The 13,945-nt window shown below is 59.2% G+C and overlaps 1 protein-coding gene across 2 annotated transcripts in view; it reads right to left on the minus strand.

The window, feature by feature from the left end:
* Nucleotides 1–980: 980 nt before the first annotated feature.
* Nucleotides 981–13,945, minus strand: part of ASXL2 (ASXL transcriptional regulator 2) — a 66,528-nt gene continuing 53,563 nt past the window's right edge. For both annotated transcript variants that reach the window (XM_048296734.1, XM_048296733.1), the window contains 5 exons: nucleotides 13,181–13,344; nucleotides 12,298–12,394; nucleotides 11,439–11,544; nucleotides 9,346–10,006; nucleotides 981–7,706 (listed from right to left, as the gene is read on the minus strand). In XM_048296734.1, the coding sequence (XP_048152691.1) occupies nucleotides 5,460–7,706; nucleotides 9,346–10,006; nucleotides 11,439–11,544; nucleotides 12,298–12,394; nucleotides 13,181–13,344 (3,275 nt within the window). In that variant the 3' untranslated portion in view covers nucleotides 981–5,459. The remainder of the gene's footprint in view (nucleotides 7,707–9,345; nucleotides 10,007–11,438; nucleotides 11,545–12,297; nucleotides 12,395–13,180; nucleotides 13,345–13,945) is intronic.

Here is a 13,945-nt window from a genome sequence, read left to right on the forward strand (position 1 = left end):
GGGGCAGAACTGCTGCACCCAGCTCTGGGTTACAGACAGGATCCCGGAACACTCACTGGATTAAATGGAATAAATGTCATTTGAGATTCACCTGAGCCAACAAGGGCCTCACAGAGCAGGGCATGGGGCTGGTGCAGCCACCTCTGGGCTCCAATCTGCCCCCACCCTCCCTCAGCAGGGACTGTGTTCCCTGGCTGGGTGCAGCCTGGGGCCAGGCGCTCCAGGGGTCTCCTCCTGCTCCCCAGATTGGCACCCCCAGTGCTGGGGGATTGGCTGCTGGGCCCAAGGAAGAGCTCCAGGAGGAGCTGGGATTTGCAGCACATGGAGCTGCATCTGGTCAGACCCCTCAGCCTGCTCTCAGTGCCCTGGTGGGACCCCGCTCCCAATGGGAATTCAATTCTGACAGCTGCCAAGATGCATTGACCTCTGCAGGGAGATTTTCACCAAAAGCCCTGCAGAGTGAAGAAATCCCCAGCTTTGCTGGAGTTCCCCTGAAATCACTGATGGAGGTTTGGTGTCTGAATCCCCTGTAAGCACCACGAGAGGCTCCCGCAGGCTGGCGTCAGTCAAAGGTTGGATTCCATGAGCCTGGAGGTCTTTTCCAACCTAAATGATTCTGTGGAGAACCCCCCCATTTACTCCCATTCCAGGGCTGGAGCAAACCCAGTCGCTCTGGGCTGGGTTTGGCCGAGCAGGGCTGCAGCAGCTTTGGCTGTGCAGGGCCATCGTTGTGGGGAGGATCCATCCCGGCTCCTGGTCTTCCCACGTGGATCACTCCAGGTGGTCACGAGGAAAACAGAACCATTTACGGCAACACAGGCAGGACACAGGACTGGGAAGTGTCTGAAGGCTCTCAAACTGCTAAAACCTTCCCCAAGCCCTTTGCTCTGGGCTTGTGCTTCCCTGCAGAGCTCCCACCCGCTCTCCCCCCAGGCTCCTTTCCCTTGGTTTTGTGTTTTTAAACACTATTACATCTCAGATCCAACCAGCTCAAATACTTTTTAATACATTGAAAATGTAAAATAAAACATATACGAAGTACATACAGTATATATATACACATATTTCAAATACTTAAAATTCTTATGTAAAATATGATTTTTTTTCTATATTATTTGTGTAAAAATACATTTTCAAATGGTGTCACCTCGATTTTGCTGTACAGACCCTCAAGCCCAATCGAAGTCCCTTTTAAAAAGGCAAAAGACAAAGGTTTAGAATTTTTGGAACTGTGTTTACAGGCCTGTTGTCCACACAGGAAAAGCCTCTGGGAAACAGTATTGGATTGCTTCTTTGTGAGAATTCCCGTTTTTATTGCATTAACGGCAGGAAATGAATCTTCTCAGTTGTGCTGCAGTAACCCCCGCTGGCCTGGCCGAGGAACTGCCCTCCGGTACCCTGTCACCACCTCAGAACCCCTCCTTTGCCCGCTCTTTACAGATACTAAAATATATATTACTTAAAATATATTACTGTAAGCTCTTAGACTCGCTCTGCACGAATAGCAAACGTAAGCATTAAAAACAACCCAGGGACCGAGGAACGCTCGGGGCCGCTCCCTCCCGGCACCCGCCCGAGCCGCACTCGGAGCGCTCTGCCCACCCGCGATTGATCTGTGCTAATCAAAGTGATCGCTCGGGACCCTCCCACATTCCCGCTGTGGGATCCTGCAGCGGGAAACCCCAGCCCGGTCCTGTTCTCCCGACCTTCCCGTGGGTCACAGGAACCATCGGCCTGAGCCTCCCCGGAGGAGAGAAGCCCCAAACCCGCTCCACCCTCCCGGCCCGGGGCTGTCTTTGCTGCCTCCCTCCTGAGGATCCCTCCTGAGCGCCCCTCCCAGTAACGACCTGACCAGGAACTGCTGCTCCAGCAGCTGTTTTGTGCAACCAAAAAAAATCCAACTCCCCAACCAGTGCAACTGCTTGGAACCTCCTCTTTCCTGTGAATTCCAGGAGGGACGGTAAAATGCCTTCCCTTGCTGCCCCCCTGGCTCAAAACCTGAGCCCCCAGAGCCGCGCTGGCGCCTCCGGTGTCCATGGGGTTTGGGGCTGGGAAGCGAAGCGTTGGTCAGGCTCCAATTCCAGTTCTGTGTCCTGAAAAGGGAAACTGAAACCCTCTTCCCTTACTCAGGTTCCTTTCCCTGCCACAAACACTCTGACATCAGGCTCTGGAAATCCCGGATTTTTGATGCCACCATTCCCTGCAGTGCTGTTAAATTCATTCCTCCTGGGGGACCACAGTCTAATGCTTTAAACCCCGTCACGACATCCCTTTATTATAAATCCCGTGTGGAGGTGGATTTACTGTCTGTGGGAAGGGCGGATGATGGGAAGGAGCCTCAGCAGTGGGACAGGCTGATCCCACCCCAGGAACTGCACAGGCTGCAGCATTCCCCCTTCTGAAACCCATCATCCCACACCCAGCTGCAGCACATGCGAAACTTCCAGGGCTCTGTCCCTATTCCAGGGAGTACCTCAGGGATTATTACACTGAGCCCGTTATCCCGAACAATTCCCTCACACTCGGTGCCCTCTGCTCACCCACGGAGATGCTCCGCCAGGCTGCACCAGGAGCGTGCTCAAACCTCAGGTGGGCACCGAGAGAATCGATTTCCTTAAAAAGAAACGGAAGAAAAGTAGCCCAAGCAAAGTGTTGATCCATGAAATGAACTAAGGCACTGACAGGTGTGAACTCCCGAGTCACCAACACGATCCTACCCCGGCCAACACCAGCCTGGGGCCACCTCCACATCCAGGATCACCGACTGTCCCACCCCAGGTCAGCCCCTCCTGGCATGGCCAGGCCAGATGGGCACATTCCCATGGGATGGCTCAGGGAACGGCGGCTCCCTGCGCTGCCAGGGAATGGGCACAGCAACCCCAATCCACACTCAGCAGAGGACAGCTGGAAATCCAACGGGAGGAACCAGCTGGAGCCACAGCCAGGGCGGTGACGGTTTGGGAAACGCCAGGGGAGCTCTGGAAGAGTTTTCCAGCGGCAGCTGCAGCAGCTGGAACGCCTGTGAGTGCTCAGGGCCACAGGTCCTTCCTCATCCTCTGCTTCTCCCTCTCCAGCAGCCTGGAAAAACACCCTGAGAGGAGCCAAGGCAAGACCAGAAGTGACCCAAGCGTGCAGCGAAACCCCTCCCTCTCCCCTGAGAACGACTCGGTGAGTTGCATAACCAGGACCAAACTGCGCACTGGACTCTCCCGGGCTGTCCCAGCCAGGAATGGAAGTGTCTGTCCACGATCACAGGAAGGAACTTCCTTCCTGTCTGGGTGAGGCCTGAGGGAGGAATGGACAGATCCTGCTCTCAGCTCCAAACCAGCCCACACTGCGTCCGCAGGTTTACAAAAACGCAGGAATTCCTCTTCCTGAACAAGAGCTGGAAGCGGGAAGTGGCAGGAACACGCACAGGCCGGGGGTTCTCGGGCTACCACCACCACCACCACCACCACCATGGGTGTGAGATGCTCGTGGGGACAATCCTGTGCAATTTATTGAGATTTCAGTTTTAGATTTAAAAAATTGAGTTCATTTCTAATCCCTAAATCCTCCTCACCACAGGATGCTCGAGCAGTGATGTGGAATCACGACAGTGGGGGTCACTGCTCCGCAATAAATTTAAGATGACGGAACCCAGAGCAGGTGATGCTGCAGCGCCTGCTGCTCTGGAGGCGGCTGCACTCCCTGGGCAGGGAAGGAAACGCTCCTGCTACCACGGGATCAAGTCTGCAACTCCCTTTTCCTTATCATCACCAACTAAATGACAGTCATGGAATATGCTGTGCTGCAAGGGATCCATAGGGACCATCCAGCCCAACTCCTGACCCTGCACAGACACCCCAGCAATCTGCCTGAGAGCGTTGTCCAAAGGCTCCTGGAGCTCTGGCAGCCTTGGACACCACTTGTTCCTTGGAAAATCACCCAGGGAATTACTTCTGCTCCTCACCACCAGTGCCAGGTTCCTGGGGAGAAGGGGTGGGGAGCAGTAGTACCAAGGAGAGGGGAAGGGAAGGCTGAGAACCCCATGCACACTCAGCTGCCCCACTGCTGTGGGAATATTGCTTCAGCTTTAAAAGGCCTTTGGATTAAAAGTGAATTCAGTGCTTCTCCATCACAAACATACATAGCTCTGTTCCCTGACCAGGGTGCAGCAAGGCCCCCACCCGCCCCGGCAGAGGAACAGCCCTCGAGTGACTCGTGCTCCATCAGCATCCTCAGCTCCCGGGAACACGGGGCCGCTGTGCTTTGATTTCCATCAGTCCAAGTGAAGGAATCCAGGAACTGACAGGGAGTACAGGTGTCACCAGCCATGTCCCTGGTCAGGTCTGAGGGGCTGCCCCAGCACCCCTCCCTCAGCTGAGCCCCAGCTGAGCTGAGCTCAGCCCAATTTGGTATTCCAAACACAAAGAGCCGCCCAGCAGGGCCCAGGCTGACACTCATTTGCCTTTCCCTACACCCAGAAAATACAAAATCTTGGATAGAGACTGGAGATGTCTGACCATGGGGGTGTTTGGACAAGCACAAAACGCTTCCCAGAGCACGCCAGGACCAAGAGTGATGCTTCGTGCCCTTCACCTGCCCCCGTGTCCCAAGAGCAGCTGGCTCTGGGCCGTGGGATGGCAGCTCCCAAGGAATGCCCAGGAGCAGATTCCTGCCCAGTCCTGCCAGGCCAAGCACAGCTGTGTGACCCCTGCTCTGGTGGGACACCCACAGACCCAGACTGAGCTGTTCTGGTGACCCCCAACCCCATGGTCAGTACAGCTCCTTCTTGCAGTTCCACCAGCAGCACAGCCAGACCCCACCTCCCTTCAGCTCGGTTACTGGGAGAAGAGGGGTTTGCAAACCAGGAACACCAGCCCGTATTGCACAGCCCAGGAGCCTTGTGGGAACAGCCAGGTCACAGGGGAAAGGCAATGGATGGAAAGGCTGGCACCCCATCGGTGGTGCCTCCCCGTTCCCGGGGATTTGAACTGGGAGCAGCCAAGGGAGCCTGCTCAGGGCTCCTGCCTCGGTGCTCCATCACCACACACGGCCGGACTCTGATTATCCCATTCCGTTTGCCAAGAGAAGACCAACAATGGGCTATGGGCTGGATCCCCCGGGGAGAGCAGAGCTCAGCAAACATGCTCAGAGCAGGCTGGGGTTACTGGAACTGCAGTACAAGTCAAACACTATCTCCTAAAAGATTGAAAAAATATCTTTAAACAAAATAATGTGGCATATTTACATAATTCCTTAAGTGCAAACTCTTGTCACAATTCACGTAGTCGAGCGCAATTTCGACTCCCTGTACAAGAAGGTGCTCTTTCGTTAATGAAAGAAGGACTCTACTCTGTATTCCTGATTCAGTAACGTGTCTCTTGTGCAAGGCAGTAAAATTCCTGTTTCTTCCCAAGATACTTCCGAAAGCAGCCCCCGGAGGAAGCCGTCCTGTTCCCCACGTGCCGCCCCTGTTACCGCACGACGAGGCAGGAGACACAGAGCTTGGAGGGGCCGATGCAGTCGTCATGGCAGAAGGCACCACAGCCCTTGCACATGATCATGGCTTTCAACCTGCAGTAACATTTGGAAGGGGGATCCTCCATGCCGCCGTCCTCGGCGAACGGCTGCACCGGGAGGCTCTGCCCGTGGCCGCCGGAGTTCACAGCCTGGCCGGTGGGAATGGTGGTGACGGTCACGGAGAAGGACATGACGTTGCCCATGGAGCTGGCCAACTGGTTGCACTCAGACAGCCCGGTCACGAGTGAGCCCTGGCCTATGTCGGGCGAGGTGGAGACGTTTATTGTGCCGCTGTAGCTGGGCCCCAGGAGCTGCGTCCCGGCACTCCCAGGCAGCTTCGGGGGGTGCGGGGCAGGGAGCAGCGGAGGCTGCGGCTGCGCCGAGTCCGGGGACGGGGCGGGGGGCCCGAAGAGCTCTGTGCTGCCGTGCCCCTTGCCCCTCATGGCGTGGGCCATCTGCTCCTGCGCCGCCTGCAGCAGGTCCCGGGCCAGCGCGGGGCCGTCCAGCGCCGGCGTGTTCTCCTTAGGGCCGGCTGCCGGCGGTGCCGGAGCTGCCTCGGCCTTGCCAGCCTTGGTCCCCAGGGAGCCGGGGTCCGCAGGGCCGGTGCCGTGTGAGCCCTGCTCCTTCTCCCCCTGCCCAGACCCCTGCGCTGCCCATGGCTCCTCTTTGATGCCGATGTGCTCCCGTTCATCCCCGGAGCTCTCGTCATCCGCGTCCTCCTCGCTGCTGCTGCCCTGGCCACCCATCTCCTCGCACTCCCCAAACTCTGCCCTGGCACCGTCGGCGGGGCTGCTCAGCCCCAGGCGGGGCTCGGGGTTCAGGGAGAAGCCTCTCCTCAAACTCTCCGAGCCGCGGCCGTAGGTGGAGATGTTGAGCAGGTAGTGCCCAGACATGGCGGGCTTGGACGTCCTCCTGCCCGTGAAGCCCAGCATGAATCTCTGGCTGGTGGAGCTGTTTTCCACTGGGAAACCTGAGTGTGGGAGGTTCAGCTGCGAGGGCTGAAGGATGGGCAGCAGGTTCTGCCTCTGCACCTTCTTGATGAGAGTCTGCAGGATCTGCTCCTGGGTCGATTTGCTCAGCGCCTCGTGGCACTGGTGCTGCTCAGGACTGGGGGCCTTTCCCGAGGGCAATGGGAAGGTCCTTGGAATGTGAGGCAGAGGCCTGTTCTTGCAGATCTTCCCGAGCTGCTGTGGGGGCAAACTCGATGGTCTGTCCCCCGCCTCAGCACCGTTCCCCGCTGCACCGGGAGCTGCTGCCCCCTTCTCTTCCTGAGGAGCCACGGGGACAGTTTTCACGTCTGCTTTGGTGAGCGGCTTGGGCAGGATCTGCTCCAGAGGGACGCTCTTGCCTTGGAGCAGCTGGGTGACCAAAGGGTTGTTGGCAGGAATGCTGGAGCTCACTCTGGGCAGGGCCCCACCGGGAGGAGATTTAAGGCTGGGTGCTACTGAGGAGGTGCTGGAGGGTGGGACGGGCGCGCCCACAGCTCCAGCCTGGGCTCCGGGGCCTGCGGGTGGCAGGGAGGACACCAGAGGGGAAGGAGCTTTGCTTTTGGCAAGGTCAGAGCCGGTCCCTCCTGAGGCCGTGGGTGCTCCCGGGGTTCCGCTGGCGCCGCTGGGTCCATTCCTGGCCGCCGGAGGCCCCCGGGCCGGGGCAGGAGGGGCTGTCCCTGCCTGGTCCCCAGTGCCGGCGTGTGGGGACCCCGGTGTGGCCCCCACACCGTTCCCTAGCGCCGGGGCTGCCGCAGGGCCGGGGGCTCGGGGCACCACGGGGGCCCCTGGCTGTAGTTGTGCTCCAGGAGGATGGCGAGGAGCTCCCGGCTCCGCCTGGCTCTCCACCTGGGAACGGGGCCCTGGGCCCTGGGGAAGAAACCTTCTCGAACCTCCCCCGCTTCCAGTTCCTGCCAGTTCCAGTGCGTTTGCTCCAGTTGCAGTTTGGGTGGTTCCGCCGGGGTCTCTCCCATCTCCCCCCCTGCCCGGGGGTCTCCCCCCGCCCGGGCCAGGCCCCGGCACAGCCCCCCCAGCCGAGGCGGCGGCGGCGGCGGCTGCTGCCCTCTGAGCCTTGGCCTGCTGGGCTCTCGCCTTGATGTCGGCCAAGGTCCTGGCCCCTGTCCTGCCCAGACTGCTGAGGGAGAAGGGGACACGTGCCCTGGGAGAGACCTGGCCCGCAGGAAATGGCATCGGGGAGATTCTGGACACGGGAATCTGGAACAGAGCAGGAGAAAAGCACAGCTGAGACACAGGGAAAGCTCGAGCCACAGGTTTAAGTATTTGCAGTTTCATCTTAGAGAACTGTTTGTGGCTGTGGAGAAATCCCTTTGGAGAAACCCCTCCTGTCCCTCCCTTGAGACAAGAGATGTGCCCGACTGTCACAAGCAGTTTTAGGGTGGTACAAACCCCGTGGCCCTGAGTGGAGCTTGTCCCTCGCAGGGAGAACCATCACACAGCATCACCCCAGAGACCTCAGGCTCCCTCCCTGAAGGGCTGATCCAGCCCCCAGCCCTGTCAGCCCCTGTTCCTCTGTTTCCCATTATTCAGATGTGATTTCTGCCCTTTGAAAGGTGTCACCATCCTGCTTGACTCAGCCTTGCTCTTCCCCCTGGCTCACCCATCATTTGTCTCCTCAGTGCCTTTGTACAAAGCCATAATAACCCCTTGAGCTGGAGAAAAAATGCCAATCATTTACTCTTTCCTTCTAAAACCTTTACCCCAATGTTCCAGCTGACTTTCCCTGTGTCTGCTCTTCCCATGTGCTCAGCCCTGCACCGAGCCTGGTGCTCCCCTGTTCCCCCTGCAGAGATCTCAGGGAGTTTATTTGAGGTTACATTTATTTTCCGTACCCATAAAAACCTTGCTGGATCCACTGAGCTCTGATCAACCACTTCACCCCTTCATTTTTGGGGAATGACACGTCTTGGGGACATGTCTGTCCCCATTTTCCCCTGCTTTTCAAGGGAAGCTATTCACCATCACCTTCAGCTCACTCTGTTGGTAAACTAAATCCCACCTTTCTTGCCCTGGCAGGCCAACCCTCCTTCCTGCATGACATTCCTCACCTCTTTTATGGCCAGTTTCCCCAGTTCTGTGTCACTGACAATTTCATTGATGCTTTCCTGCCTTTGTGCTGTTCTTATTAACATGGTGACAATGATGAGCTGCTTTTAAAGTTTTGAGTTTGCAGCCTTTTGGTACAAAAGGATATTAACAGGGGAGCAGAATTCCAAGGACACACAGGAATATAGGAATTCAGCTTCTGCCTGAGGCCCCAGAGCAGCCGGTTCAGCAGCAGCTGCCTGGTCCTACGGCCTGGCTCTCAAACCCCAGAGCACTTCTGTCCTGCTGCCTCCCCCTGCCTGCCCGAGCAGGGGCCCATTCCCCTCCTCCTTCCCAGGTGGCTTCTTGCAAAGGCTCAGCAGCCAAAGGGCCTCTGGTCCCGAGGTGTTCCCCAAAATGCTCTGTCCCTGCTCCTGCCCTGGCACTGCTGCACTACAAACCAGACTGCAGTGCTGCCAGAGGGGCTGGCTTTACCCACGGTGTCTGGGCTAGCGGCAGGGGATGGCACCCACTCCTCTGGATGAGGATGGCACTCACTCCTCTGGCCCTGGGTCTCCCCCCCTGCCAGCTGCCTGCTCTCCTGGCTGCACCTCACGGCCTTGCAGAGCCTCTGCAGCTCCCTGTCTGCAGCCTGGGACAGTGGGAGGTGTCCCTGCCCGTGGCATGGGTGGGGTGAGATGGGCTCCAAGGTCCCTTCCAACCCAGAGCTCTTTGGGGTTTGGTGAGCTGGTGGGAGCCCTGGCTGAGCCCCGCGTGAGGCCGGGCCGGGCTCTGTCCCTGCTCTGCTCACCTTGAGCGGGGGCACCCGCGGCACGGCCGGCCCCGCGCCGGGAAAGGGCTGGTTCCGAAAGGCCTGGTGGTGCTGGCAGGGCTCCGCCACACGCGGCTTCTTCTCGGGGCTGGCTGGAGCCTCCTCCCTGCTCTCCGACTTCCTCTTGTGGGCCTCCACACTGACCTCCATGGCCTGGCTACCGAGGGGCTTCTTGTCCTGCATGTCCAGAGCCACCGCAGGGCTTTGCACCTTCGCCGCTCCTTCGGCTGCCTCGGGGCTCTTTGGTTTGCTGGGGGCACCCGGAGTCTCCTTCCCTGGCCCCTCCTTCCCCAGCCTGGGATTCCTCTGCTCCTCTGGCTTCTGGCTGGCAGCACTTTGGGGTTCCTGGGGCAGGGCCTCTCCGTGGACTCTCTCTCTGACGGGGCCGGAGCGGTCGCCGGCTCTCGCCGCCCGTCGGTCCGGGGAGGCCTCGGCGGGCTTGGCCGCCTTGGGCTGCGCGTCCTCTGTGCCCTCCTGTCCCGCTCCTCTCCTGGCCGCTGCCCCCTGCGCTGGTTGTGCTCTGGGCTCCGACGGGGACGTGCCCTGCTCCCGGCGTGGGGCCGGGGGGCTGCGGGGCCGGGCGGGCTCTGCCTCGGGCTGTGCCGTCAGCCGCTCCGACTCCTCGGGGCTCAGCCCAGAACTGCCAAGGAAAACAGAGGCTTTGCTTGGTAAAACATCCCTGCAAAACCATCCTGTCCTCAGGGAAATGGCGGCAGGGTTCTCTGAATAAACTCCCTAAATAAATGTCTCACACACCCAATTCTGTGCCACAGCCATGGAGAACCTTCCCTACTGATAATCCTTCCACAGGAAACAGAAATCAGCAGCGAGGATTAAACCCAGCTAAATGCAGTGCATGGAACACGGGGTAGCTCCAGGCCTGTTCCAGACACCAATTTTCCAGGCTGCAAATCCAGTGAGTTTGGGCAACAGCAAATGTTCCCTGTCTGAGCCCCCACAGCCTCCTCTGCAGCACGGGACAACCCCGGCTCACACGGTGACATTGGCAGGAAGGGACTCTGAGAGGGGTCCCATCATCTCCTCCAGGGGAACATGGAATCTAATTCCCAGAGTGGTATCTGGGACAACTTTTGTCCTTTTGGATTCACTTCATCCACCCTGCTAATGATTTGTCAGACTGGGAGTTCTTCCCCAAACAGGACCCCACGAAGGTCTGGTGAATCCATGGATTGGTTCCCACCAGACAAGTTCTTAGGAACTGGAGGGAACTGAGGTCCTGCTCTTGCACACATCCCCTCCAGCTGTCCTGCTGTCCCCTGTCCCCCTAATGCTCCGAGACTGGGGCTGTTGTCACCTTCCCACGGGCAGAGACCTGCCTCAGGTGGCTGATAAAGCTCTTTGTGAGCTGCACTCCCGGCCTGGTTGTTGTTCCTACAGCCTGTATGGACACTCCGCAGCCCCTGGCTCGCCCACAGCATCCCAACCACACCATGGAATGCCAGGAATAACCCAAATGCTCTGGATGGATGGGAGGCAAAGCGGTTGGCAGGGTGAGGACAAACGACAACCTGGCACAAAGCAGGATTAGAAGTTCCTGATCAGTTATTTACATGCGTGTGCTCCTTTCCAGGTCTCTCAGGAACACCCTCAGAAACCCCAAATCCTCCCTGTAACCCCAAAGGATGGAAAATCCTGAAGCAAGAGGAGGCACAGAATAAAAGCTTTGCAGATTTGGGGGTTTAACCAGGTGTGTGGGATGGGAGATGTGGGAATGCAGGGCCTGACCCTGAGGTGGGGCACGCTCGGCCACCACAGCTCCGAGGGCCTCCGGAGCCCCAGCTCCAGCAGAACCGTGGGGGTGGCTCCAAGCAAGGAGGGGAAGAGGTGTGAGGTGCCAGGACACCCTGCACTGGTCGAAGTGTGAGGTATCCTGGCAGCAAACACCTCACACCTGACCTGGATCCCGCCGGCATCTCCCGGTTTCCTGGAACCAGTTGGAGCCAGAGACCTCCCCCAGGTTCCAGGACTGATGAGACCCAACGTTCATGGATGGACCAACCCCAGCAGGAGCCCCTGGCCAGGCAGGGCACAGGACACAGCCAAGCTCTCACCTCTGCCCATAGTAGCTCTCAAAGAAGTGCTCCTTCCACAGCTCCACCTTCTTTTCCTTCTCGATTTCTTGCCGGATTCGGAGCTGCATTTCCGGGGTAAACTCTCCTGTGGAATGGAAGGGGGAATTCTGAGACAGGAAAGGGGTGGGTAATGGGGCACGGGCCCAGCTGGGTGTGTCCCAGGAGCCCGGGATGCTGCACCTGCCCTTGGCCCCAGCCTGAGCCCCAGGGGCTGCTCCAGGGCAATGAGGCAGTCAAGGGAACAGAGCTGGGAAGGGGCTGGAGCAGCAGGAGCGGCTGAGGGAGCTGGGAAAGGGGCTCAGCCTGGAGCAAAGGAGGCTCTGGGGGGACCTTGTGGCTCTGCACAAGTCCCTGACAGGAGGGGGCAGCCGGGGGGGTCGGGCTCTGCTGGCAGGGAACAGGGACAGGAGGAGAGGGAACGGCCTGAGCTGCCTCGTAAGGGCCTCACCACCCTCACAAGGAAAAATTTTTCCCCAGTATCTCATCTGAACATCCAAAGTTTGGCTCAAAGGACTGAGCACCCCGTGCTGGTGACACCATGCTCTGCTCTGGAATGGAATTTCCCTTCTCTGCCCCCTCAGCAGTGTCTGTGTTTAGGTGCCCCAGCTCTGCTGTCAGTTGAGAAGATTTTAAACACGTTTCTCCTGCTTTTCTCATTTCCAGAGATTTGCTCCTTCTGCAGCCCCCTCTGCCTTGAGCCCCCCCGTGCTGGGCTTGCCTGGCTCCCCTGCCTGCACAGCCTGCAGCGAGTCTCTGCAGAGCTCCAGGTTCTCCAGCAACATCCTCCAGGCATTCCCCAGCCACTCCCCAGCTGCGGGGATGTGTGGGGAGGCTTTACCTTCCGACAGCCTCTCCTTCCAGCCCTGGGCAGCCGAGGTGAAGAACTCGTTGTTGAGCGCGGAGCTGCTGAGCTTCATCAGCCCATCGGCCCCCACCTGCGAGAGACAGAGCCCGGGGTCACTGCTGGCCACAGCCCGGGGTCACCTGCTGGCCACCGCCGGGGGTCACTGCTGGCAGGGCCAGTGTCCCTGGGCACAGCACGAGCCCAACACTGCTCACATCCCTCGGGAACCTGCCTAGGGCTCACTCGGGAGAAACCCAAGAGCCCCAGCCCGGCTGTGCTCGGGCCAGGCTGGAGGCTGAAGGGAGCAGGTTTTGTGCCCGGCTCTGTGGAGGCCGGATTTTGTCACACAACCCCCCCGGCCAGAATAAAGCAATGCCTCGGTGGGTGACACTAAAATCATGGTGGGGAGGAGTGGGGGTATTTCTCACAGCAATTCTGGAGGATTTGGGAACACTCCCACTGTCCCAGGTTGCTCCAAGCCCCAATGCCCAGCCTGGCCTTGGGCACTGCCAGGGATCCAGGGGCAGCCCCAGCTGCTCTGGGCACCCTGTGCCAGGGCCTGCCCCACCCTCCCAGGGAACAATTCCTGCCCAATCTCCCATCCAGCCCTGCCCTCTGGCACTGGGAAGCCATTCCCTGTGTCCTGTCCCTCCAGCCCTTGTCCCAGGTCTCTCTCCATCTTTCCTGTAGGCTCCCTTCAGGTCCTGGAAAGCCACAACGAGGTCACCCTGGAGCTGGATTCGCTCTCCCCTAACCCCGTGCCCCTCTCCCCCACAGGTACCCAGGGTACCACAACAGGAACGGGATCTCCACCTGGCATTGCCCTCTGCAGGCCGGAATGCCCAGGCTGTGCCGGAGCCCCAGGGGCTGCCCGTACCTGTCTGTCGACGTCGGGCAGCAGCAGCAGCAGGCGCTGCTGGCACTCGGGGGGCAGCACGGAGAACGTGTGCTTGTTGATCAGCGCCCGCAGGTTGGTGTTCACCAGGATCGAGTCCGGCGTCTCCACGTCGATCTCGGCGCACCGGGCTCTCTTCAGCTGCCCTGCAAGGGAGCACAGCTGGGTCACCCCTGGGCCGCCCTCCTCGGGGTCCCTGCGCACGGCAGTGCCACCGTGGGAGCCACCCCGCCGCTGGTTTTACCTCTGCACACACAGCGACCAACAGAGCCTGGAGATCCAGGCACAGAACGTTCCAGACCGACTCAGCCCACCTCCCTGGGACCCTGGCTGCCTGGGGCCTGGCAAGGAGGGTTCTCAGGAGGGTTCTACAACTCCTTTTCTGGTTTAAGTCTCCAGTTAAGGTCAGTTTGTTCCTGGGGATTTCTTTTGGACTTTGCTGCTCTGTGGCAGTGCCTGTTCTCCCCAGAGGCACGATCTGGGATGGAGACCTCAGAATGAGAGAACGGCTGGAGATCAGGGAAGGTTCTTCCCCCAGAGGCTGCAGGGCACTGCCCAGGCTCCCCAGGGAATGGTCCCGGCCCCGAGGCTGCCAGAGCTCCAGGAGCGTTGGGACAGCGCTGCCAGGGATGCCCAGGCTGGGGTTGTTGGGGGGTCTGGGCAGGGCCAGGAGCTGCATTCCATGATCTTTGTGGGTCTCTTCCCACTCAGGACATTCCACGACTTTGTAAGAATATCCCTAAGTTC

The sequence above is a fragment of the Corvus hawaiiensis genome, chromosome 3 (genome assembly GCF_020740725.1).
Source record: "Corvus hawaiiensis isolate bCorHaw1 chromosome 3, bCorHaw1.pri.cur, whole genome shotgun sequence".
Classification (NCBI taxonomy): Eukaryota; Metazoa; Chordata; class Aves; order Passeriformes; family Corvidae; genus Corvus; species Corvus hawaiiensis.